Genomic DNA, 23,993 nt, shown 5'->3' on the forward strand with positions numbered 1-23,993 from the left:
AAGTTGCTCCTAAATGTGAACAGATCACCATGTTTTCATTCTTTATTTTTTGTCTAATGTTATTCCACTTGGAGATTGGCTTTCCTTGGCCTTACGTGGACTGATGAAGGCTGTTTTGGGGAGCAGAGTAAATATTTTATAGCACAAAAGAGTGAACTTGACGCTAGTAATCTGTACTTGGCGGAGACAGATGCTTTGAGCATGCGCTAGTCTCACTATGCATAATTATTTGATCAGATAATTTGACTTTCATTACTTTTCAGAAGAATGTAGAAAAATATTTTATTTTATAATATTAAAAATAATATATCATGCCCCCCTATACAGGTTCTTGTTGGGTACCCAGGTTTCGAGAGCCATCTAGCTATTGCTTAGAGAGGTGCTGCTAATATGGAACATAGTACAGGGGGCAACGGAGAGCACAGATATGGACCCTGAAACACCTGTCTTGGATAACTCAGCCCTTCCTGAATTGCATAAATTGAATAACTTTCCCAGCTGGCGTGCTCTGGGCATTACTTCCCTTGGCCAACTTTACATAAATGGTACCTTTAAATCCTTTCTGCAGCTGCAGCTGGACTTCCCTCTCCTGAACTCCTTATTTTACAGCTATCAGCAGTTACAGCATGTCCTGGTCTCCCAATTTGGAAGCCTTACTGTTATATTTAGCCTGGCCCCTCTCAAGTTGCTTCTCCGACAGGTGGGCTCGGTCAAGGCTATCTCTGTGCTTTCTGCTAATGTCCTTCCTCTCCTGACTACTGATGATTTGTGCAGGTTGAGAATGGGGTGGAAGGTGGATTTAGGCACCCTTGATGACTAGGATTAGAGATATATGTTAGACAGTGCCAGGGAAGCCACTTCCTATACTAGATATAGGCAGGTGCAGTTATACATTTTGCACAGGGTATACTAATCAGAACTGACTCCACATGCCCTGGACTTGGACTTGATCTTTTGCTTAATAAGAGTTCGACCCGATATGTTAGGAACCTCTTCACTTTGGCCAAGGTGATCATTGCCAGAGCGTGGATGGCACGGAAAGGGCCTAGTTTCATCAAATGGATTGCTTTGGTCAATGAGGCAGTGGAGCACAAAAGGTTTACTTACTAGCCCTGTAACACTACAGCGAAGTACTTTAAAATCTGGTCTAGATAAGGGAAGTCAAGAAATGCTGTGAGGTTTTCGGAGGATTTTGACCCTGATTGAATATCCCCCCTTTGAGCTTATAGGATGTTGTGCAGCACAAGTGTGAGCAACCGTGTGTAGCTTGAAAGTAACCTAAATGTAGTTGTATAAGGGATCCTGCTATCTCAGAGAGCTATGGAAGATTCATCTCCCAGCGTATGGGCTCCTGTGAGAACCCAACACCAACAAGTAAAATGTGGTTTCTAGAAATAGGAAAATCCACTGAGCCAGAAAGTCGTAACCACTTCCTGAGAAGATACCGCTTATGAGTTTGATTTACAAGATCATGTTCCTGCTGTATTGTACCAAGAAGATATAGGATGTTTCTGATTTTATACAGGTATATTATACATTACTATGTTTTAGTTATATTTTTATATCTGGAAACATCATTAGGGCACTGCTGGGCGATAAACCAGTGGTGGTAAATGAATCTCAATACTGGCCCACAATGTTTCATTATACAGCCCTGGTGCTGTATATTTATTATTCACCAATTAAGAACAGCCTTGATCTTTGCTTTGGCACAAGAAACACTATATGAGGGAGAAAAAGTATTGTTTCCCATGGAAGGGCAATGCTGAGAATGTCTAGAAATGGTTTGTACAAAATGAGGCAATACACCAATTACTTTAAAACCAATTCGCATAAGAAAAGCTCAAATATACGTTGTATTCATATCTTCTCCATGGTGAACAGAGAAGAAACAAAATAACCATTAAATGAATATAAATAGGCAAATATAAACACTTATTATATTGTAGAGTACCTTTTACGACCAATTCGCCGTAGTTTGAGACTCCAACTCCTCCTTCAGTCCGGATCATACAACGGTAATTTCCAGCATCTCTCTTTGTTGTGTTCACTACATTAAATATGGCCACAAATCGACGATCATTATGCACTTTTATCTCTTTTAAAGGAGCATCCCTTCCATTCGCACCCTGACAAGACAAGAGGAAAAAACATATTTATTTTTTGCATTTTTCATAACTGTGCATTGAATATTCATTCTCTGTCTTCCTGAAACAGATGTTGCTGCAGGAAAGAATAGCTGATTGATTGCTTTGTTGTCTTTATGTTGCCCTGTTTCCCAGACCTCCAGCTGTCAATGCATTGAACAAGCGGCACATGTTTATAACAATTGGAAGAAACTACACATTTGCTAGCTGTGGTACTCTCTGACCAACAATATGAAAACCATGGAAAAAGCAAGATGCATTCTATGAAAGAAATTAGAACTGAAGGATGAGTTGAACTAGAAGGAAATTAAAAGCTGTAGTTTGGAGTACATAACCATTCTGGATTACTGAGGGTTAACAAAATGACTAGGTGTGGTGATATGCAGACAAGTGTCATGAAGGGGCAGGGACAGGGGCTTTTAGTTAAAAGGAGTGGGGTGAAGTTAGCTCACTCTCTTAACCCAGGACAGCAATCCCGCCCTCCCATTCCAGAGTGCTGGTGCAAGTGTTCACTTCCTGATCAAAGTACAGTACAAATGGCCATAAGATGCACAGGCCAGTCCTGGCAATGGAGTTTGGTGCGGGAACTTGTGGATGAAGGCCGTGGTAGGTACGGGCTGTGGTTCAGCTCTGGAGGATGTTGGTAAGGTTGTGATTGAGCTCTGCAATGTACCTGGGACCACATGTCGATGGGCCTTGGTATTTTACGGATGTCGAAAGCTGTGGTAGGTACGGGCTGTGATTCGGCTCTGGAATGTACCTGGGACCACATGTCGATGGGCCTTGGTATGATACGGATGTGGAAGGCCGTGTTAAGTATGGGCTGTGGCTCAGCTCTGGATGTACCTGGGACCACATGTCGATGGGCCTTCGTATAGTACGGATGTGGAAGGCCGTGGTAGGTACGGGCTGCGGCTCAGCTCTGGATGTACCTGGCACCACATGTCGATGGGCCTTGGTATGGTACGGATGTCGAAGGTCGTGGTAGGTACGGGCTGCGGCTCAGCTCTGGATGTACCTGGGACCACATGTCGATGGGCGTTAGTGCAGGTCGAATACAGTGTTCTCCCACCACCATAGCAGCTATGGTTTATTTAAATAAATAAGAGTTATTTGCCAACAAGTCGGTGTGGTGTATTTTATTATATTACTTAAGATTTAAAGGTTAAGACTAAGGTCTGTTGGTTATGTTATCAACCATAAGCATTTAAGAATAATCAAGTATGTAGAAAGCTTTTCAAGGGCTACAGAAAGTGAGATAAGGTTGAGAAACATGGACATCAGACATCTGTATCATTAAATATACTTATTAAAGATAGAAAGGTCTTTGTGCGCAGCATGGTGACTTAGTGGTTAGCACTTCTTCCTCACAGCACTGGGGTCATGAGTTCAATTCCTCACCATGGCCTTATCTGTGTGGAGTTTGTATATTCTCCATGTGTTAGCATTCCTCCCACACTCCCAAAATATACTAATAGGTTAATTGGCTGCTATTAAAATTGACCTTGGTCGGTGTGTGTGTGTGTGTGTGTGTGTGTGTGTGTGTGTGTGTGTTAGGGAATTTAGACTGTAAGCTCCAATGGGGTAGGGACTGATGTGAGTGAGTATAGTGCTGCAGAATTAGTGGTGCTATATAAATAGATGATGATGATGAGTGTGAAAACAAAACAAAGACCACTATAGGGATAAGCACTCACTGGCAAACTGCACTTTTAGGACTCATGGTAGTGACTTCAACTACTGGTCAGACCAAAATTACAACCTGCTTCATCCAGGGCAAATACATCACCTGGAGTCAGTAGTATGAATGTGGTTGGTACCCACAGTAATCAATACACCACTACTTTGAGGACTAATGTGTTAATCTCACATTGAATGCAGCACCAGGCAATATGTCTCTAGAGATCTACACTTATCTAAGATTGAGAGTTCTCTTGTGTTTTCTTTTAATCACTTTATGCTCTACACTCAGCCAGCACCCAGCTCTTTGTTATGCTGGGGATTTGAAGGCTGCAAGTGTCAGCAGAGGATGAGGGAGGGTGGGGCAGCTGTATGTACTGGAGCCTAAAGTGATTGGCTTGCAGTGTTGTTACAAGGAAATTCTCTCAATCAATTTTTAAATTGCTATCAGCGCAAATTAAAAGAAAAGTAACTAAAACCATGATGGGCTTTATGATTTCATTTTCTTGGTTCATATCAGCAGCTGTTTAGTTATTTGGGTTGGTAGGTTGTGAATTTTGGTGCTTGGGATGGAAGAGAAAAAAAACATTCTCCAAAATAATTTATTTTTTAACTAAGCTGAAAAATGGGGGTAAACCTTAACACTAGATATTGCCACCATTGTCTATACTGTATATGAAAATATATTTTTGACTTTTTTTTTTTTTTTTAATTCTTTCATTATATCTCCAAATTGATCCCAAATATAGATTTACAGCACAGCAATGATACAGGTGTACTACACAAGACATTCTGCAGACATGGTGTGATATGCTCACCCTATGACTTCACAGTGGGTAAACAAGTGTTTAAAAGCGTAAACAACAAGTATCCCCAGTATTTCAGTGAGACTGTTTATTTGTCGTTCTTCAGTTGAACTATTGGAAAGTGCACAATGTTTTGTATATTGCAGTTATATCTCAACCAGGCAGAAGACCTGTGGACAGCAGACAAGCTGAGATTGGAGCTGAAGCATGAAGTTGTGACAGCTTCAACACTGCGATGCTGCCAACACCAGGGTAGACTAGAGAAAAGCTGGAATTGCAAAAATGCATGACGCTGTGTGAGTTTCCTTGTCCAGTCCCCAACTGGGATGTAACCCTTTCTATCTGAGCAATGCAGAAATCACTGACATGGGTACAACTGCATCATACTGCCATTATATTATATATATATAATTTATTTCCATATCACCAACAGTGTAAACAGTGGTTTATGTCTTTGCAGTAATGTGTACAATGGCGAAAGGTGATGCTATATCCTAAGGAATTACAGAGAAGCATACAGCCCAGTTATACAAAATAATTAAAGCAATATTATCATACAATAACATGAAATAATTTCTAATAAATAACAATATTAATAGAAATATAGCATACATAATATAGTAACCTATTGGTAATAAAAGTTATTTATTGCCAATAAATGTATTGCATCAGGACAACGTTCATGTTCGTATCAGAAGCCACAGACAAAAGGTTTTCGCTTCATGCACATCAAAATAGTTATCTGCACCCCAGAAAATGTAGGGTTATTTCTAATGGGGTCTCATATTTTGCATATTACGTGCCAGGAGATTATCTTCAGTCAAAAATATATTGACAAATGTACATAAAAACCTACAGTGACATTATGTTTTGAAGTAAAAAAAAAACCATACTATTTGTAGGGCTTGATGAAGTTTGAGAAGCCAGAAAGCAGCATTCAAATATAAAAGTAAAAAAAATGTGTACATTTGTAGTAAGAACAATGTCTTGATTTATGTAGGCTTTAAAACTAATGGCACTATTGTTATGGAAATTAGTCTTAGACACCTAGCTGCTCAGCAGAAAAAAAAAACCTCAAGCTAAATTTGTTATTCTTTAAAGGGAAAATATATAATATTTATTCATGAGCCTATGCAAAGTAAATTGTAGGTTATTTGCTAACAAAATGCATAAGGTCAAAGGCACAGTGTCCCATAGCAAACAATCAGCAATCAGTTTTGATTGATTTAGGTAGACAATTAAATATAGGGTCCTAGTTATCAATCAGCAGGATTTTTCCCAAATATTTAATGATCCTTTTTGCCGCTCTTCGTACTGAGTTTTCCAACACTTTGGTTGCCGGGACCGCGCTTCAGAAAACAGGCTGCTCCCGGTAAGCATTGCCCTCCCAGTGATATCTTTCTCCGCTAGATAAATGAAACTGTGAAAAAGATTTCACTTTCTGGTTTGCCCTGTAAGTATCTACTGTGCATTAGGATGAAAGCTTGTGCAAGTGCAGATTGTAATGTCTCCACACTGTAATTCTCCAGCCTCCATAAAATAAATGTAATATCTGCTCAATGCCATCTTCACATGAAGTTAGCATTTTGAGAAAAGTTAAGGTTTTCACAGCTTGGAAAATACACTAATTTTGTATAGAGATCTATGTGGACGGCGGTATTAAGTGTTAGGTTAGTGAACGTTAGTGGCTTTGATAAATTACGGTACCTAAATTAGCCTTTATCCTGTGAAAAGTACTATTTTTCGCAGGGAGTTAAGGCTTGATAAATAGGCCCATAAATATCCGATTGGTCACTATGGGTCTATGCATATTTCTTAGTAAATGGCCTATAAGCTATTTACAGACCATTTTTCTCTGAATATCTATATTTAGTAATATGAGTGGGATTTGTCATTATGTTAGCATGGACAACATCAATTTTCGACACTTCATAGCAGGGGGCGGTGCCGTGGTGACCCGATGGAGGTTCTAAAAGTGGGAGGTATGCACTATAACAGGGAGACGCCGAATTGTGGGAATTGGCCTATCCATGATTAGCCAATCAGAACAGCTTGCTTCTGGGTGCCTGGAGTGGGAGAAAATTGCTGAAAGTCCTTGTGAGCTATAAACAAACTCTATTGTGTCAAATACAGTAATTGAATCAATGAACATGGCTGCAGGGCATGCTGACGCTTGTAGTTCTACAAGCACCAGCATGCACAAGCAGTTAATAGCTGCGAACACTTGCAGGTAGTTTTAGTTCTACATGGTAAACTAATGATTTTCTAATTTTAAACACATTAGCCCCAAGATTCTTTACTATGGTTTAACCAAGGAGAAAATAAAAACATTTTTTAAAATTTATTTAAAAAGCATTGACAACTGGCAAGAATACCTATACTCCATTTATTTAAACTAGAGACAACATTGTAGGAGCACACCTCATTTTGGCCTCTAGTTCATATAGTCACAGCAGTGAATCTTCCCATACAATTGATTCATGTTGTAGTGTGGACTGAATGTAATTTTGTTTCTGTGTGTTATTTTGAAGTTACTGAATTAAATTGTTAGTGAAGGTACTCATTGAATTAGGTCAGCTTGTCACGAAAGATGGATATTTTTTCGATTTGATCAAAATGTGCACTAAGGACATCTTGTTTATTACAGATATTACATTACATAGCAATATTGCATAGTTTACTATCCAAAAGTTTCTTATTGTGTTTAGTATGTTTTTGGTGGTTAAAATGTCCTCCTAGTTTATGTAGTCAGACGCAGCAGTGAAGCACCTTTCAATATATTTGATGAATTTGGGTGTGTGGGCTAAATCCACCCTTTTTTCGGGTGATTTAAACCGCCATCACAGATCCTATCCACACCGACAGCTTGAGCTGCCCCCTTCCACAGAGTCACTCATCTGATGTTGTGGAATTCATACAGATATTAATATCATTTAGTAAGGTAAAGGTGTTAGGTGGGAACTCTTTTAGAAAATGTTAGTTAAATTAGAGAGACTGCAATATTAAGAATTAGTGAAAGGTGGACTTGGTGGTGGATTGAGGCCGTTACAAGCATGGGAGTAACTATCGAGTAGTAGAGTAGCAGCTGGTATTATCTTCCTCTCTGAGCAAGGGGTGTGTAGAGCTGGCGCAGCGAGACTGGAGGAAGAGCAGACAGTAGATGAGTACATGTGTGTCTATGTCTAAGCTAAGTGAGAGGTTGCCAAAAAAGCTAGTTATGTCCCTGCTTGCAGGTATAAGGACACCCAGAGAATAAAGGAATCACATGTTAGATTTAGTATATTATTTTATTTTAACTATTATTTTTGGGTGTAATTAACCTTCAAGTAAAATACTAATAAATAGCAATATGTATGGTGTGTTTATTTTTAGTAATTATGTAGCACCTTAGTGGAAAATGCAGTAAATTTAAATGTAAAGTTCTTGTTTACACGTATGTGTCATTGCCCGTGGGCAGACACAGGCCATTCTCCATCAGCGTAAGACACCATTCTTCTCAAGGCTGGTTGATGAAGAGGGCAGAGACCTCTGCGGATTTGAGAAACAAGAGGAACAGTAAAAACCCCTCCTGAAAGCTGTTGGTGTCATGTAACACCTCACGTGACAGAACAATATAACACATATCTGCCCCCCATCAAGGTCCTGCATGCCTGCTTGTGTGCTAATATCCTATGGTCTTAACGCACCAGTCTTCCTGGAGTCCTTTCTCTGAGGTGAAATCCTCATTTCCAAAGCACTTACATTATTAAGCTGATGACTTAAACACTTGCCATATTTCATCATCAAAATGAATATAATCCAGAGAGTAAATCCTTGGGTTACAATTGATAACCGGCTTTTACTTATATCTCAGCAATTGGGGAATTTAGATGGTTTAATATTTGCAATTTTCAAAATGGCAAGCTAAACTCTGAGGAGGCATTTGGCCAAGATATTAAATTACTGTGCAATTCAAACGTTACAAATGTATTAAACAAAATGACTTCTGAGAACTGATGACATCATTAAATATTTCAGTAACATCAATGCTGAAATCATTTCTTTTTTTTTTTTTTAAAGTGAGATAATGTACAGTAATATAAAAGTGAAAAGATCCTTAATCTACCAAGGTGGACGGTAACAGACAATTGACCTGGACTTCCCATAAACCAGCATCTGAAAAGCTGATTTGCACAAAGCCCTAAGATTGATTTACTTATTGAAAATACTGGTTCTGGAGTCTCAATTTATTTAAATTATGAGTCTGATTATTGCTACGACTACTGCTGAAACTGCATAATAAGTATTTTTTTTTTTGCTAGCAAATTACTTCTTGTGTGTTAAGATCTTAGGAGTTAGCACATTGCACAAAAGTAGCTATAAGTCTAATTTGCATGAGAATAACCTCATTCCAGCGCAGCCTTCTCAAATTAGGATAATGTAATGCTGTAAAGCTACACAATCACTTACACAGCAAAACTGACTTAACCCCTGTGATATATGTTACATTGTTAGCTGGTAGTGAACCATCTGACATGGCAGATATTGCAAGGATATTGTAAAATAATTTGAACCTTTCTGCAAGTAAACATGAGCAAGTCTTAGATTGGAAGCTGTCATGAGAAAAACATGGACATTTTGGATTCAGAGTAAATTTACTTGAAAATGATTCTCCCATCACCTCTACTGTAGGATATTCAAAGATTAGACAATCTCTCCTAATGTTTCCGCTAGCCTTTGCTCCTGTTTAGCCTAGCCTTTTCCCCATCTGTCTCGGGATAAGGGTGCACAGAAATAATAATTAAATACAATTATTTCAAATATTGTGAATTACACGTAAGTCATATAGAGGAAGTTTTTTGGCAGAGTCATGTGGCAGAGGTGCCTGTAGTCGGTTGAATTTCCTATGTATTAATGGAAGTCCCCAGTGAGCGCAGGAATCAGCAGTCGACCAGTGATTGTAGGAATGTAACCTTTCTAAGTTGCACACCCATGTACCGGTAGAAATGCTGACACCGATGTATGTGCTTCATCGTTCTTAGCTGTTTGCTTTTCCTCTATTTTTTTTTTTTAAACAAGATTCAGGTCTAGTTAAATGTTTAGAACATTCTGAACGGAATCTAAATACTGATCCCAGAGATTTAAATTTGCGGTCACAGAGTTATCACTTCTACAGTTAAAATGATAAATTACATTTGATCACTTAAGCAACGACAGTGTTACTTTAATATTTGAATTAAGGTTCAGGTTTGTTTTGGTATTAGGCCAAATCCTAAAATGTAGATTCAGTGCACTGTCAATTCTATTATACACTGGACAATTGTTCTATGATAGCCATACTCTGCTACCGCTATACTAGTAGTAGTACTCAAACCCATATCTCTGTTTCTAGGAGTCAGAGGGGTAGATTTACTAAATTGCAGGTTTGAAAAATTGGAGTTGTTACCTATAGCAACCAATCAGATTCTAGCTTTCATTTATTTAGTGCATTCTACAAAATGACAGCTAGAATCTGATTGGTTGCTTTGCCCAAAAGAAAAGAGTTACCACTGGATATAACAGTGTTATTTTCCAATGCAACAGGCCATTTTGCTGAGGTGCAAATTTTTGGCAATACATTTTCTAGTTTCGTGTTTATTTGCCCATCTGAATTGTATTTTTAGATATTGTATGTACAATGTATGGTACAATGTACGGTTTATGCATAGAGCTGGGACAACAACATTGTCAATTCCTTCTGCTCTGTTGTATAGTTTAAAAATCCAAGTGGAATAAAAGTATTAGAGGGAATACCGAATGGCCAAATTTGGCTGGCGAAATGTTCAACATTCCATGCTCAAATGCGATATAGGACTAATATTCATCAAAAGAGTTTTAAAAATTTAGCTCATCTCTATTTTGGCGGCCTTTAGTTAAAATACATTACCTTGTACAGTATTCCCTTCTACAAATGATGTCACAGGCCAACGTCACACTCCCAGGCTGAGGAGCAGAATATGCCGCCCACCTCCCTCCTGCTAAGGTTAGAAGCAGCAGGGGTGAGGGTGCCGCTTACCTAGGGGGGACTGGCATGCCTTTGAGGGTGGGACGGGCATCCTCAGAGCTTCCACCAGCCCTGCCTGTCAACAGCTAATTGCATACCTTCAACATAATAGTCTTGCAATATTCTATGTGTGGCTGTAATTAGGAAATTAATAGATTTCTGTATTATTTTTTTATTGTGACTCTTTGTGACAGTTAAGAGATGTAAACACACAGAAAGAAGAAATCTATTCAGAATACAGATATTGTAACTTTTATTAAGTACTTTTTGGCTTGCAAATGACATTGTCTGATCTTACACAAACAGAGGGCTGCAATCAAATTTCCATGGTGACAAGCCTCTGCTAATACCCAGTCTTTCTCTGTGCCCACAGCATAATTGCACACTACAAGTGAGATATAAACACCTCTATCAACATATGCATTATAATTATTTTTTCTTGTTTAGAAAGTCAATACAAAAGAAATATTATGCCTAGTTTAGTGCTAGCTTGTGTTGTCAGCAGATGTGACAAAGAAAATCTAAGCAGATGGGATGCATCTGTTAATCATAAACATCCTTTCATTAGTGCCATCCTCACATTTATTCGGTGGTATGTTTATTTTTTAGTGTATCAGCTAATGAGAACCTAGGATTTATACTGCAGTCTGTATCAGCAATGCCATTTCTTAACAATGCGCTTGTTTGTGCATTGGAAAGAAAAAATGGGAAACTAAAGTTGTAGCTAGTAATTTGCAAGTAGATCATTTTTGTTTTGCATTGATCAGGGAAGAAACAGAGTGTTATGTAGAAGAGGCAAAATGCAAAAATAATTTTTGTGGCTATATTTACACCTCCCATAAACATACCGAGTACCTTTTGCTGCTGAGAAATGTAATTTTGGTAAGCTGACGCCATCTTGTTGCCTTATAGCCATTTTGTTCTGTTATAGCTTAAAGACAAATTAGATACAGCTAGTTTGTAGGAGTAATTCATTATTTGCAAGACTATGCTTATAACCTTGGACATAGCAGACAGGAGATAAGCCAACTCCCCCCTGGGGAGTATTCCTGTGTGAAAATGAGAGAAAATAGCAACATCTTTATAAAGGGAGCATGAGTGGTTAAAACCTTTTGGGGCGTAGTTTTCTGTAATACGTGATTTTTGCTATATAGATAGGGACTTGCAACTAATAAAGCAGAGCTAATTTTACACACAAAACATGCAGTGTATTTAATTCTCTCCAGCTGATGAGCTCATAACTGATAAACTCACACTTACAGGTGAACAATCTGAATTAGATTCCACACTGCCGTCTTACAGAATGGAAGACATGACTGCTATTATCAACAATTCGGCAAAATCTTTTTAAAAAAACCTGGGAACCCCGAGTGTCACATCCTCCATCTACCTTTCCTGTCCTTTTCCTTTTATAATACACTTTGCTCTACTATATCCATTCCCTCTCCCCTTGGACTTTATACCTTTCCCTTCTTTTTGATCTTCTTTCTATTCACTACAGCTACTTTTTCCTCTTCCACTTTCCCCCCCCCCTAAAATATAATTTTTTGGGGGGGGAAAGTGTGCTCATGTCACACACCATCCAAACATATCAGCGATGTAAGTGAAGACATGTGACATGTTTCATTCAAGTAGTATTTGCATTTTTAAAGCCCTGCAGTTGATCTTCTTATTTTTCTGAGTGTCAAGATTCTATGTTCAGAAAACGGTTGCGTTATATTCTTGTAGATATATTTTTATTTTTCATGACTATATATATATTGTATCTTTAGACCAGATGAACTGACATATGTGCAAATTTGGCACAGATAAACATAAGATAAAAAGGTTAATGCAGTTGAAATCAATAAGGCTGGCTGTGCTTCTCATTACGGTAATTAAGGTTCATTTACGTTGAATTTGGCAGTTTTGAAAGAAGCATCTGTTGATTGTCCTGGATGTTGGGATAAAGGATCAATAGTTTATGTAGCTACCAGGCCAGCTTTAAGACATTAGTAGGCCCAGGGCAAAGATTATTATTGGGTGGCTGTACCAGTTGCATTAAGATATTAAGTGAATGTTTTGTCTAGCATTACATTTTCTGGGTAACTTCAGATTTAGGTATAATGTTCCAGCCATGTATGGGTTAGGATAAAGTGATAAGTTAAGGTTATTATTATGTTTTTGTTTTAAAATTAAATAAGGAGATCTTATGATGTACTAAAACAACTCTGAAAGGAGATTTCTCATTGGAAATATTGTCTTTTGTCTTTCTAGGAACTCAGGGAAACAAGGCAGAAGATCTTTTTTGTTGTGTTGTATCCAGGCTGAATTGCATATATACATAGAAGTCTTATGGTGGGTCGCCAGTCCTGGAAAACTCCAATTTTCCTCTTTATTAAATTGGCCCTAGTAATTTCATTAGTGTAGAATTTTGCATATTGCATTACCCTGAATTTATAAGATTTGCAAATTTGATCAGACCACCAAAATCGTGCCTGTCTCGAAAATTATTTGCTTTCTATTTGTTTTGTTTTTCTGAACAATTAGTTTTAAAAAATCATCAATGGTAGTGGGGGGTAACATATACTTAATTTCATTTCCATACAAATGGCTAAATTAAGAAGATATTTACCTGTAACCAAAGTCTGTCACTTGCCGTTGTCTTTCCATTTGCCAAGCATGTGAATGTGGCAAACTGCCCTGCGTTGACATCCTCATTTTTAAGCCGTATAAAATGAGGAGTTTTAGCTGAAAAACAAGAAAACAGAACACATTCTTGTCAGTATTGCAAGATCCTAAGCATCTGTATTGGTGTATCCAGCCCCTTCACATACATTGTCGTATTGTTCACTGAACCAAATGACAGACTGAATTGCAACTCTTTTGTCCTGCATTACTGATTTTGTGTTTCCATTTGCCTGGCATAGAGCACACTAGTGATACCATTGTACAGTCATGGCTAAAAGTTCTGAGAATGACACAAGTATTGGTTTTCACAAAGTTTACTGTTTCAGTGTTTTTAGACCTTTTTGTCAGATGTTGCTATGATATACTGAAGTAAAATTACAAGTTTTTCATAAGTGTCAAAGGCTTTTATTGACAATTACATTAAGTTCATGCACCGAGTCAATATTTGCAGTGTTGACCCTTCTTTTTGAAGACCTCTGCAATTCGCCCTGGCATGCTGTCAATAAACTTTCGAGCCACATAGTGACTGATGGCCACCCCTTCTTGCCTAATCAATGCTTGGAGTTTGTCAGAATTTGTGGGGGTTTTTTTGTCCACCCCCCTCTTGAAGATTGACCACAAGTTCATGATGGGATAAAGGTCTGGGTAGTTTCCTTGCCATGGACCCAAAATGTCGATGTTTTGATCCCTGAGCCACTTAGTTATCACTTTTGCCTTATGACAAGGTGCTCCATCATGCTGGAAAAGGCATTGTTCCTCACCAAACTGTACTTGGATGGTTGGGAGAAGTTGCTCATGGAAGATGTTTTGGTACCATTCTTTATTGAAAGCTGTGTTCTTAGGCAAAATTGTGAGTGAGCCCACTCCCTTGGCCGAGAAGCAACCCTACGCGTGAATGGTCTTAGGATGCTTTACTGCTGGCATGACACAGGACTGATGGTAGCGCTCACCTTTCCTTCTCCGGGCAAACGTTTTTCAAGATGCCCCAAACAATTTGAAAGGGGATTCATCAGAGAAAATTACTTTACCCCAGTCCTCAGCAGTCCAATCCCTGTACCTTTTGCAGAATAACAGTCTGTTCCTGATATTTTTCCTGGAGAGAGGTGGCTTCTTTGCTGGCCTTCTTGACACCAGGCCATCCTCCAAATATCTTTGCCTCACTGTGCATGCAGATGCACTCACACCTGCCTGCTGCCATTCCTGAGCAAGCTCTGCACTGGTGGTTCCCCAATCCTGCAGCTGAATCAACTTTAGGAGATGGTCCTGGCGCTTGCTGGACGTTCCTTCATAACTATTGAACCTCTCTCCTTGAAGTTCTTGATGATCCAATAAATGGTTGATTAGGTGCAATCTTACTAGCAGCAATATCCTTACCTGTAAAGCCTTTTTATGCAAAGCAATGATTACTGCACGTGTTTCCTTGCAGGTAACCATGGTTAGCAGCGGAAGAACAATGATTTCAAGCAACAGCCTTCTTTTAAAGCTTCCAGTTTGTTATTCTAACTCAATCGGCATGACAGAGTGATTTCCAGCCTTGACCTCGTCAACACTCTCACCTGAGTTAACGAGAGAATCACTGACCTGACCTGATGTCAGCTGGTCCTTTTGTGGCAGGGCTGAAATGCAGTGTAAATGTTGTGTTGGGGATAAAGTTCATTGTAATGGCAAAGAGGGAATTTGAAATTCATCTCATCGCTTTTCATGATATTCTGGAGTATATGCAAATTGCCATCATAAAAACTGAGGCAGCAGACTTTGTAAAAAATAATATTTGTGTCATTCTCAAAACTTTTGCCCATGACTGTATGCAAATGTTTGGGCACCCCTCGTAAAATTGTATATTTCACTGAAGCTTTAAGTGAAAGATTTAGCCATGTTTGAGGTTGCAGGCTACAAACTTAAACATGGCTTCTTTCTGCAAATTTTAATGCACAATATACGAAAGGGATAATTAAATGAAGGGGGGAGAGGGGTGAAGAGGGGGTTGGTAGAGACAAACAAAGAGGGGGGGGGTGAGGTGGGAGAGGGGAATAAAGAGTGGCAGGTAAGAGAGGGGAATGAAAAGGGTGACAAGAAATGAAGAATGTGGGGGGCAATTAAGAGATGAAAGGGGCAGGTGGGCTGGTGGGGCGACCTGTTAGGTGCAGAGCCCTTTCCGCTGCTCTTACAATGTTCTGCCGGCCCTGGAAGTGGGAGAAGAGAGGAAGGGAGAGAAGGTTTCAGGGGTAGAGGAGTGGGACGCCTTTAATTAATTAGAACTTGTTCTGAATATATTGCAAACAGATGTATTTTCGAAGAAAATAAAGTACATTTTGAATGTATTTGATCATGTTATGGAATAAATGTATTTATTGTTTTAACAATGTAATGAGAAAATATTCATGAAATGTAGCAGATTATGTGGCTATTAGCTTAATATGGGTTCTCTTTTATTAGATGTAGAATTATTAATGTCATTTGAAGTTGATGAGGGCTATTAATATATTGTAGTGGCTACTAATGCAACTTTGGTTCTTTGTTTTAAATGAAGGGGTTAATAATTTAATAGAGGGGCTATTTGTGGAGAAAGAATGTCTATTATTTAAATGTGATGCTACTGATATAGTGCCAGGGCTAACTGGGGGAAAAAAAACCTAGAGTGATCCACTGTTACTCAGCTCTGCAGCAGGGCAATAATACTCTCTCTGCTGCTCTATGATGTGAGTAGTCTTTGCAGAGCACCAGTGACATCATAAGCTCTGCAGAGTTCCTTCCCACATGTAGTAAGCAGAGGTAAGAGTTGCTGTGAAGATTAGAGCCCCCTCCCTACAGATACTGGAGCAGAGTGGAACCTATTGGTGGGAGGGGCTTGTGGCACACATAACAGGGGGAGAATGTTGTGGAAGGGCCGAAACTAGGGCTGTGCGAGAAGGGCGACCGCCCAGGGTGCAAACCTGAAGGGGGGGCATAGTTTATGAATATTTTAGGTTACTTTGGTTAATATTGAGGGCAAGGGAGGTGCCAATTTTCATTCTTGCCCCAGGCGTTAACATTTTAAGTTACATCTCTGTGTTGGGGAACATATGTGACAAGGATAGAGTGAAGAGGGCAGATGAGACAAATGCCCGCCCCACTCTCCCCTTGTCACAGATGTTTTCCCAACATTCTCCCCTTGTTATATATACATACCAGCCAACTGTCCTAATTTAGGTGGGACAGTCCCGACATGAGGGGACTCTCCAGCTCTCCCCCGTAACATAGAAATATAGAAACGTGCTTCTCGGCCTTTTGGCTAAGATCAAGTGCAGTTGTGGCAAAGCTGCACTTGGTCCTCTGGCCAGGGGCTGGGATTGCTGCTTTGAAAGCCTAGGACAAATGTGCCTCCGGGAGTGGCGACCCCGGGGGTGCCATAAATCACTGGTCATAGCACCTTAAACACGTGATTAGGTTGGCACCCACGCACTTTTGACCACTTTCTTTTAAGTACTCGCTCTATTCTTTGCCCCGGCCTTATGGCTGGGCAAGAAAATTTTTATACCAAGCCCAGCCATTAGGCTGGGGCCGTACCCACTCGGCACTATTTATTTTTCTTCACGTTTGTCACTTTTTCTTTTGTGTTCACGTTTCTGGATTTTATTGGGTGCGGGTAGGCCCTTTTGGGCTCCTGTCCCCGAGACGATCTAGGGGGGGTTGTGTGGCCCTTAGGCTCCGGCCCCCCTGAACACCTATTTAGGTCCTCCCCTTAGGGGGTGGACAAGTTGTTGAGCCCTGGGTGAAGCTTCGGCGGATCCCAGGGGCTAAAGAGACCCCCTAGCCTCGCAGCGAAGGGGGTCTGAAGACCGTTGCCCCCTAAGGGACCTTTTTGGTTCCGGGGGTCGGGACCAGGGCGCTTTCTTTTTAAAGAAGGGGCCAGTACCGTACCCCTTGTGCACTTTTTTATGGTTTCACACCTTTTTTGGGCACATTGGGTTTTTGATTGCACGTTCCCAGGCTTTCAATAATAGAAATATAGAAACGTACAATTTAACAGCAGGTAAGAACCACTTGGCCCATCTACTCTGCCCATAATTTAACCTATGGTAACCTCAAACCCTATTTTATCCTTAGTACTTTGTAGGGATATCCTTATTTCTATTCCAAGCATGTTTAAATTGTTCTACTGTATTAGCCTCTACCACCTCTAAATGTAAGAACTTCTGTCCTGATTTGGGGACAGCTGGACGATCTGTCCACTAAGTGATGGCCCTTCAATGCCATATGCACCAGCAGACCAAATGAGTGGTCACTCTGTCCCAGTGTCCCAATCCTTCACTCATAAATGTTGGGAGGAATGCATGGTGGTGGGGAACCTCAAGCACTATTCTTGCACAGGCCTACTCATTTCTTAAACCGCCCAATTAGCTCCAAATCTACATTACTGTAGAAGATCTGTGAACAACTGATATCATTTACTTTCAGACCACTATTTATCATTGAAAATATAATCATGCTTTACATACTTAAAATAAATAAAAGAAAAGTACTCAAAAATATGTGAACAATTGAATTAAACCACAAACATTAATTCCAACAGACCATTGTGCTAATTTTTTGGCCTAAGGTTGTATAATTATCTTTTTGATTTGAATGTGGGACAATGTGATGTGTCATCGTAGAACTTAATTAGCAGCTTTTGTTTGTGGATAGATTTACGGGTGTCTGTTCAAATTTGCATTCATAATCACAAAGATGCTGCCAAAGAAGCAAGAAGCAAGGCCAAGTAGCAAATACAGCAAGTTTATCAAGACAAAACGTGTCCTTTCACGCTCCAATGGTGCTTATTTACAGAAGTTAATTCCGAAGCCATAAAAATAGGCTTATTTCCACCAATTGCCAACAACCCCTTGCAACGCAACTATGGCAAATACATTTCTGCACTGGAGATCTTTACCTTAGGTATTTGAAAGGTATCAGTCCTGGGGATCTAACCATGGACTCCCAGCTCAATAGACAGTAGCCTTTCTGCTCAGACACAGCCTGTTGTTCAACTGCTCTTCTATTGTTTTTATGTTTTGCAAAACCTATTAATTAATTGTACCTGCATCTTTCACCTAACCAATCAAGGTGCATGATCAACATATTTAACCCCCCCCCCATTCCCATTTCACTGAGGCTTTGCCGGTAGCTATAAAAAGTTCCTGAACTGTCATTCTCGATATTGTTTTAGATTGTTATGGTTCTTTACATCTCTCTGGCCTGCCCCTGAACTTGGCTTGTTCCTAATTAACCAGATTTGTTTCAACTAAGTGTTTGACCAATGTGAGCAGTCGTGTGAAGACCAACTGACAAATAGAATCCGTGCTTCAATAGACCCAGTGCAAATCGTTAGAAGCACAGAGAGTAACCATCAAAGCCCTTCCCGTACGTTGCCAGCAAAAACTTCCCCAATGGCATGCTGGGTATATTTTTACCATGTTTACCCCGTGTTACCTTATTGATACAGAGACCCCCACAGTTTTATCCATTACAATACATTTCAGTATATATTAAAAATTGAATCTATATAAAAAAAAAAAAAAAAAGATAAAAAACTTACAGCAAGGATGTCCTAGGACTTTCACTTCATCTATTGCTATGTAGCCATGTTGTTCTGAGGTGATAACTTCAAAGTATACCTGTAAAATGAAAATCAAGTTAACTTCACAATGTGTTATTTAACATTGTGTACTTAAATATAGCAAATAATAATAATAATAATAGTAATGTAAATAATGTAAATAAAGTAGCCTCCCTGGATTATGCATAACAGGTGTAAAAACATTATTAGCTGGCACAAAAGTGTGTGTATAATCTTCTGCAAAATGTTTTAGCACTGTTTTGCCTGAATCAAACGTTTTGTGTAGTGCTTTTCATATGTCCGTTATCTACACACAGAGGGCCTGATTCATCAAGACACGTATCTGCCAATTTTGAGCGTATTGTACGCATGCCCAGAATCTGCAGAAACGTCTGTGACCACTGTTCTGTTCCATGCACCCTCGAGAGCAAATGAGACTTACTACAGCCTATTCGGGGAGTAAACTAAGCAGGGAAGGGGCGTTTTGTCGCTGTGAATTAACAGTAGGGACGTGCCAAACTCAAGTGCTAGCAGCCACATTCGATTCAAGCTTTGGGCATCTCAAAAGTACTTGTTTTCCTGTTGTATCTCTTGCCTGGCTAAAGGGTTATTCTAAGTCCCGATCAGGCACTTAAAACTCACCTGTTCCTTAAGGCCTACCAACCATCCACTTAACCTCTCATCTCTTCTGTTTCTCCCCTGGCTCCATTTTTTTTTCTCTCTCCTTTGCTTCACTGGCTACGATAATAATAATAATAATAATAATAATAATAATAATAATAGTGATGACGGTCTCGTATGCATGCTATAACATGTGATAGCAAAAACATTTTTACAGTTTATTGTAATTACAGCTTTACCATGCTGGTTGCGATTCTCCAGATATGTACCAGGCGAGACTGACAGGAGAATAATATGATAAATGACAAAGGGGGACCAGAATAGGAAGGCCAGGATACAAGGATAACTTGAAGGGTAGTGGAGAAAAGGTGTCAGCATTAGCAGAAGCATATAGCGCTGGGTACCAGGATCTGCTGAATAGGAATGGATACAGGATATCAGGATTCCCAAGAGAAACACAGGATTACTGAAGCCAAGCAATCCAGCAGCTATCAGGCTAACTGGACATTAATATTTGGCACCAGATGGCCAGAACAGATGCCTTAAATAGTCTGGAGGATGAGAGGAGTGTAATATAATCAGCCAATGGCTGAACATGGAAAACTATGCGCACTCCCATAATCCAAGATGACGGCCACCATCGGAAAATGCCGCAGTAGAGGAGCCTGGCAGAGAAGGCTAGCTCTGTGCACCAGACCCGGATAAGTAAACTAAAGTACCACTGAGCCAAAAACTACTAATATAATGTCTAATAACACCATGCCTAAAAATTCTTACCTTGGTTGCTCTGGACAAAAAATAAGATCAGTCTTAGTCTCTGCTTTATGACCCGCAAAGCTTCACCCTTGTCCCCTGCTCTTATTCAATGTCACGGGAAGCCAGAAGTCAAATACCAGGATAAGTAAACAGGGCCACAAGGAATATCCAAAACCAGGTCAGGAGTAACCGAGTCAGAAGCCGAGAGGTCAACAAAAGTAGGATGCAGAACCTGGAGTGCTGGAGCATACAAGGACCTGATACTCTGTCACCCTAGCAGTGCCAGAGCCTCTTTTGTATAGGGAAAAAGGGCTACGAATATTACCTGACATTCCTGACCTCACCGCCACCGGGTCTCAGAATAGAGTCCTGTTGCCTAGTAATGGGACATGCATGCTCAGAAGTAACCAGACATGGCCCGGAGGTAGCAGCGGGCGTCCGTCCCTGTGTGAGTGAGGGGACGCAGGGATGGTGTCTGACATTCAATATGGACTGGGGAAACTCAGTGGGGCATTAAGCAGAGAATAAGAGCTGGGCCAACAGGACATAAAGCAGAAAAGGGGACCAATGCCATAAAGTAGGATGGAGCTGAAGGCAGTAAAGTCCTGGTGGGTCACCAGTTGCCCATCACTGATCTAGCTGCTTCTGATTGACTACTTGCATATTGAATCCTTTCAGCATTGCAGCTATAATGCATCAAGTCACAGCTGTCTATTTGCATTACTTATTCTTTATTTCCATTGGACTATTGCATAAAACTAGAATCCAATTTAAGTGTTAAAGTTGGTGTTTGTATTTAATTACATTCTATAAGGAATATACAATTTTCACATTTATTAATACTGTCAAAACAATATTCTCTCATGTATATGACACTTTATTACTTTATATTGTGTACAAATGGCGTATTGCAACTTCCGCATATATTAATAATACAATAAAGGCATCATTAGGTGTAAGTACACCTGATGCAGAAATACTGCAGTTTTGGATTTGGACGTATGTGAAGATACATGCGACTCAACATACACATGATATACACCTGTAAATACGCTTATTTTTAGACAGAGGGCCCGATTCATGTTCAGATGTACATCCACTTGCGTAGCATTGCATGAAATAACTCTATGCACGCTACAAGACGGACCTTACTCCAATGAACGGAACTGCATGCAATTCATCTCCAAATGTAAAATGACATTTATGACAGTCTACGATATGAAGGGGGGAACGGGGAGGGAAGGAGCAGACAAACGTAGGCAATGTACAGTAAGGGCATGCCAAAGTCATTCCTCCGCAGAAGCGGCCAATCCAAGTACTGTGTTTATCATAAGTACACTTGTATTCAGCTGTATCATTTGCACCACCTACAAGGCAGGTGTAAGTGCCGACGATAGTGGTAACTGACGTGGCCTAAACTTTGCTTTAAAAAGTACACATATGCGTGCCACTTACTAGCACTGAACATGTGTATGCCAGTAAGTCTATATAGACTATATATAGATTATAGAAATGCTTGGTATATGCAGTACGCACTACAATCATCTTTATTTATGTATTGAATGTATTTAAAAGAAAAGAAAAATGTAAAAATTTATATGAAAAACCATATTTATAATAATGACTATACTGTTAATAGTTGTTCATTTATTTTATAATAAAATATTTTTTGTATGCATTCTGACGTGACCTGATGTTGCACGTACACTTGTCTATTCTGTCTGTCTTCGTAAGGCGTAAAGTACTGTTTAGTACCAGTCCCAGAATCTTTATGAGTATGTTCGGAGTGAAAAATGACTCAAACTCTAAATCAGACCTTGTGTGCCTGCAGTGTGCTCAATCTCTGACATCTGAGTTACAAAAAGAAGGGAAATATTTACGGTCATGAGGGCTGTCTGTGACCCATATACGGGTCTCGAGATGTCCATGGCACCTATGCCCTAAGATCAACAGCCAGTACAGCACATTGGGGAGTAATATTGTGTCCAAAATACAGAACTATGTACTGTCTTCTGTACTAGAATATATATTCTTGTTACCAGTATTATGATAGTTGATGTATAACACACATACCGTATCAATGACGGCCTTCCATAAAAACATTTTTGAATTGCACTGCACGTTTTCCTTAGTAAGTAAGGCCTGTCCTAGTTAACTATGAAAGCACTGACACCAATCAGTTGTCACAACAGGGACCTTCAGAGCAACTCTGTGACAGTCTAATGGCAGGAAAGCTAGCAGAGTAGATAAAAGTGATTTCTGCTCTGTTTGACTTTAAAAAAAAAAAAAAAAAAAAACATTAAAAAAAAAAAAAATCTTCCTGTGTTTGCCAAGTATCCTCTAATTAAGGCTCAGGGAGAAACTAATGGTGTCTAGAGATGTAACTGTAAGGAGAAACTGTTTGTACAGATGCATTAATATCATCAATGTACTGTTGTGAACAAAATGAAAACCTCCCAGTGCTTAAGGCCCTTTTGCTCAACCAGTCAGTTTATCAATATCTGGAATATTTAACGCTCCATCTGCCCCTTCTAAAACAAGGCAGACGTGTGGATATGAATGTCACTGCTATCTAAAAAGGAGGTGAAGCAGGGCAGGGATCTCCTATCATGAAGGTAATCAATAGTATAGATAGATGTGCATGGCTGAATTCTGGGATAAAATCAAGACCAGAGTCTAATATGGAAATGCTCAGTGCGTTTTATTCTGGCCTGTACTTTCTGTAGCAGGTAAAAACAATGTTACATTAAGAAGCAGGACATACAGTATAGTACTGTTTTAATCAATCTTCTCTTTATATGACCATTTTAATAAGGCAGGAATAAATTCCTCTTTCATATAATTAACCAGGATATTGTGAGATTATGCAGGAATAACTGAAAAAGAACGCATTTAACATATCTGAATATGTTAGCTGTATTATATTTGGCTATTCCTATTTCAGACTACCTAGAAATAGGTAAATAATTAATATAGTAGGTTGTAGGGGCAAATGGCATGAATATTTTTTATTTAAAAAATGATTGCATTTCTGACATTCATTTCAGCATTCACCTTGACCACATGCTTTTCATATAAGGAGTGAGCCATTTCCTAAGGTCAACATCACTGTTCAATTTAAGTTGGTGTAAACCTGCAGAGCTTTTTATTAAGTTCCTACCGAGCCCTATCTGGTTTATATGTATGAGTTTTACGTGTTAGAGAGGAAAATGTCCATAAATGTACAAGGCTCTAGAAACACCAGAATGTTCCCATAAGACACATATCTGATAACATTTCTACATTGAAATGAGAACAAATTAGACCATGTTCCCAATCCAACCAAACAACACCCAATCTACCCACTTAGGATGATGCAGTGCACATGTTTAGTGAAGTATAGTCCCGTTTAAAAGAAAACAAATTGGGACTGCCCCGGAAATACTTGGATAGTTGGCATGAATGTATACACCCTTATTTCTAGCAGTTGCAAAGACCTGGTGGACAGCTTAGCGGGCACTACACAAACAAATGCTCAGTAGTTCTACCATGGGCCAGAGCAAACCTAGAACATTGCCCCTGTATACCTCCAGACAATTTAAAATGGCTAAAGCCTATGATTAAGCACAATGTTCCTAATGTTCACAGACATCTCTGCACACCCTGCGCACGACATTCGGACACAAGGAAACATACAGTGTTGGCTGAATTACCCTAACTGGAGTCTGTAGACATAC

At 39.5% G+C, this 23,993-nt stretch overlaps 1 protein-coding gene across 13 annotated transcripts in view; it reads right to left on the bottom strand.

The window, feature by feature from the left end:
- Nucleotides 1–23,993, bottom strand: part of PTPRM (protein tyrosine phosphatase receptor type M) — a 609,439-nt gene that overhangs the window by 375,784 nt on the left and 209,662 nt on the right. For all 13 annotated transcript variants that reach the window (XM_075213321.1, XM_075213318.1, XM_075213315.1 and 10 more), the window contains exons 4-6: nt 18,880–18,958; nt 13,270–13,385; nt 1,955–2,129 (exon numbers count right to left, since the gene is read on the bottom strand). In XM_075213321.1, coding sequence (XP_075069422.1) covers nt 1,955–2,129; nt 13,270–13,385; nt 18,880–18,958 — 370 coding nt within the window. The remainder of the gene's footprint in view (nt 1–1,954; nt 2,130–13,269; nt 13,386–18,879; nt 18,959–23,993) is intronic.

Source organism: Mixophyes fleayi, chromosome 5, assembly GCF_038048845.1.
Source record: "Mixophyes fleayi isolate aMixFle1 chromosome 5, aMixFle1.hap1, whole genome shotgun sequence".
NCBI lineage: Eukaryota > Metazoa > Chordata > Amphibia > Anura > Limnodynastidae > Mixophyes > Mixophyes fleayi.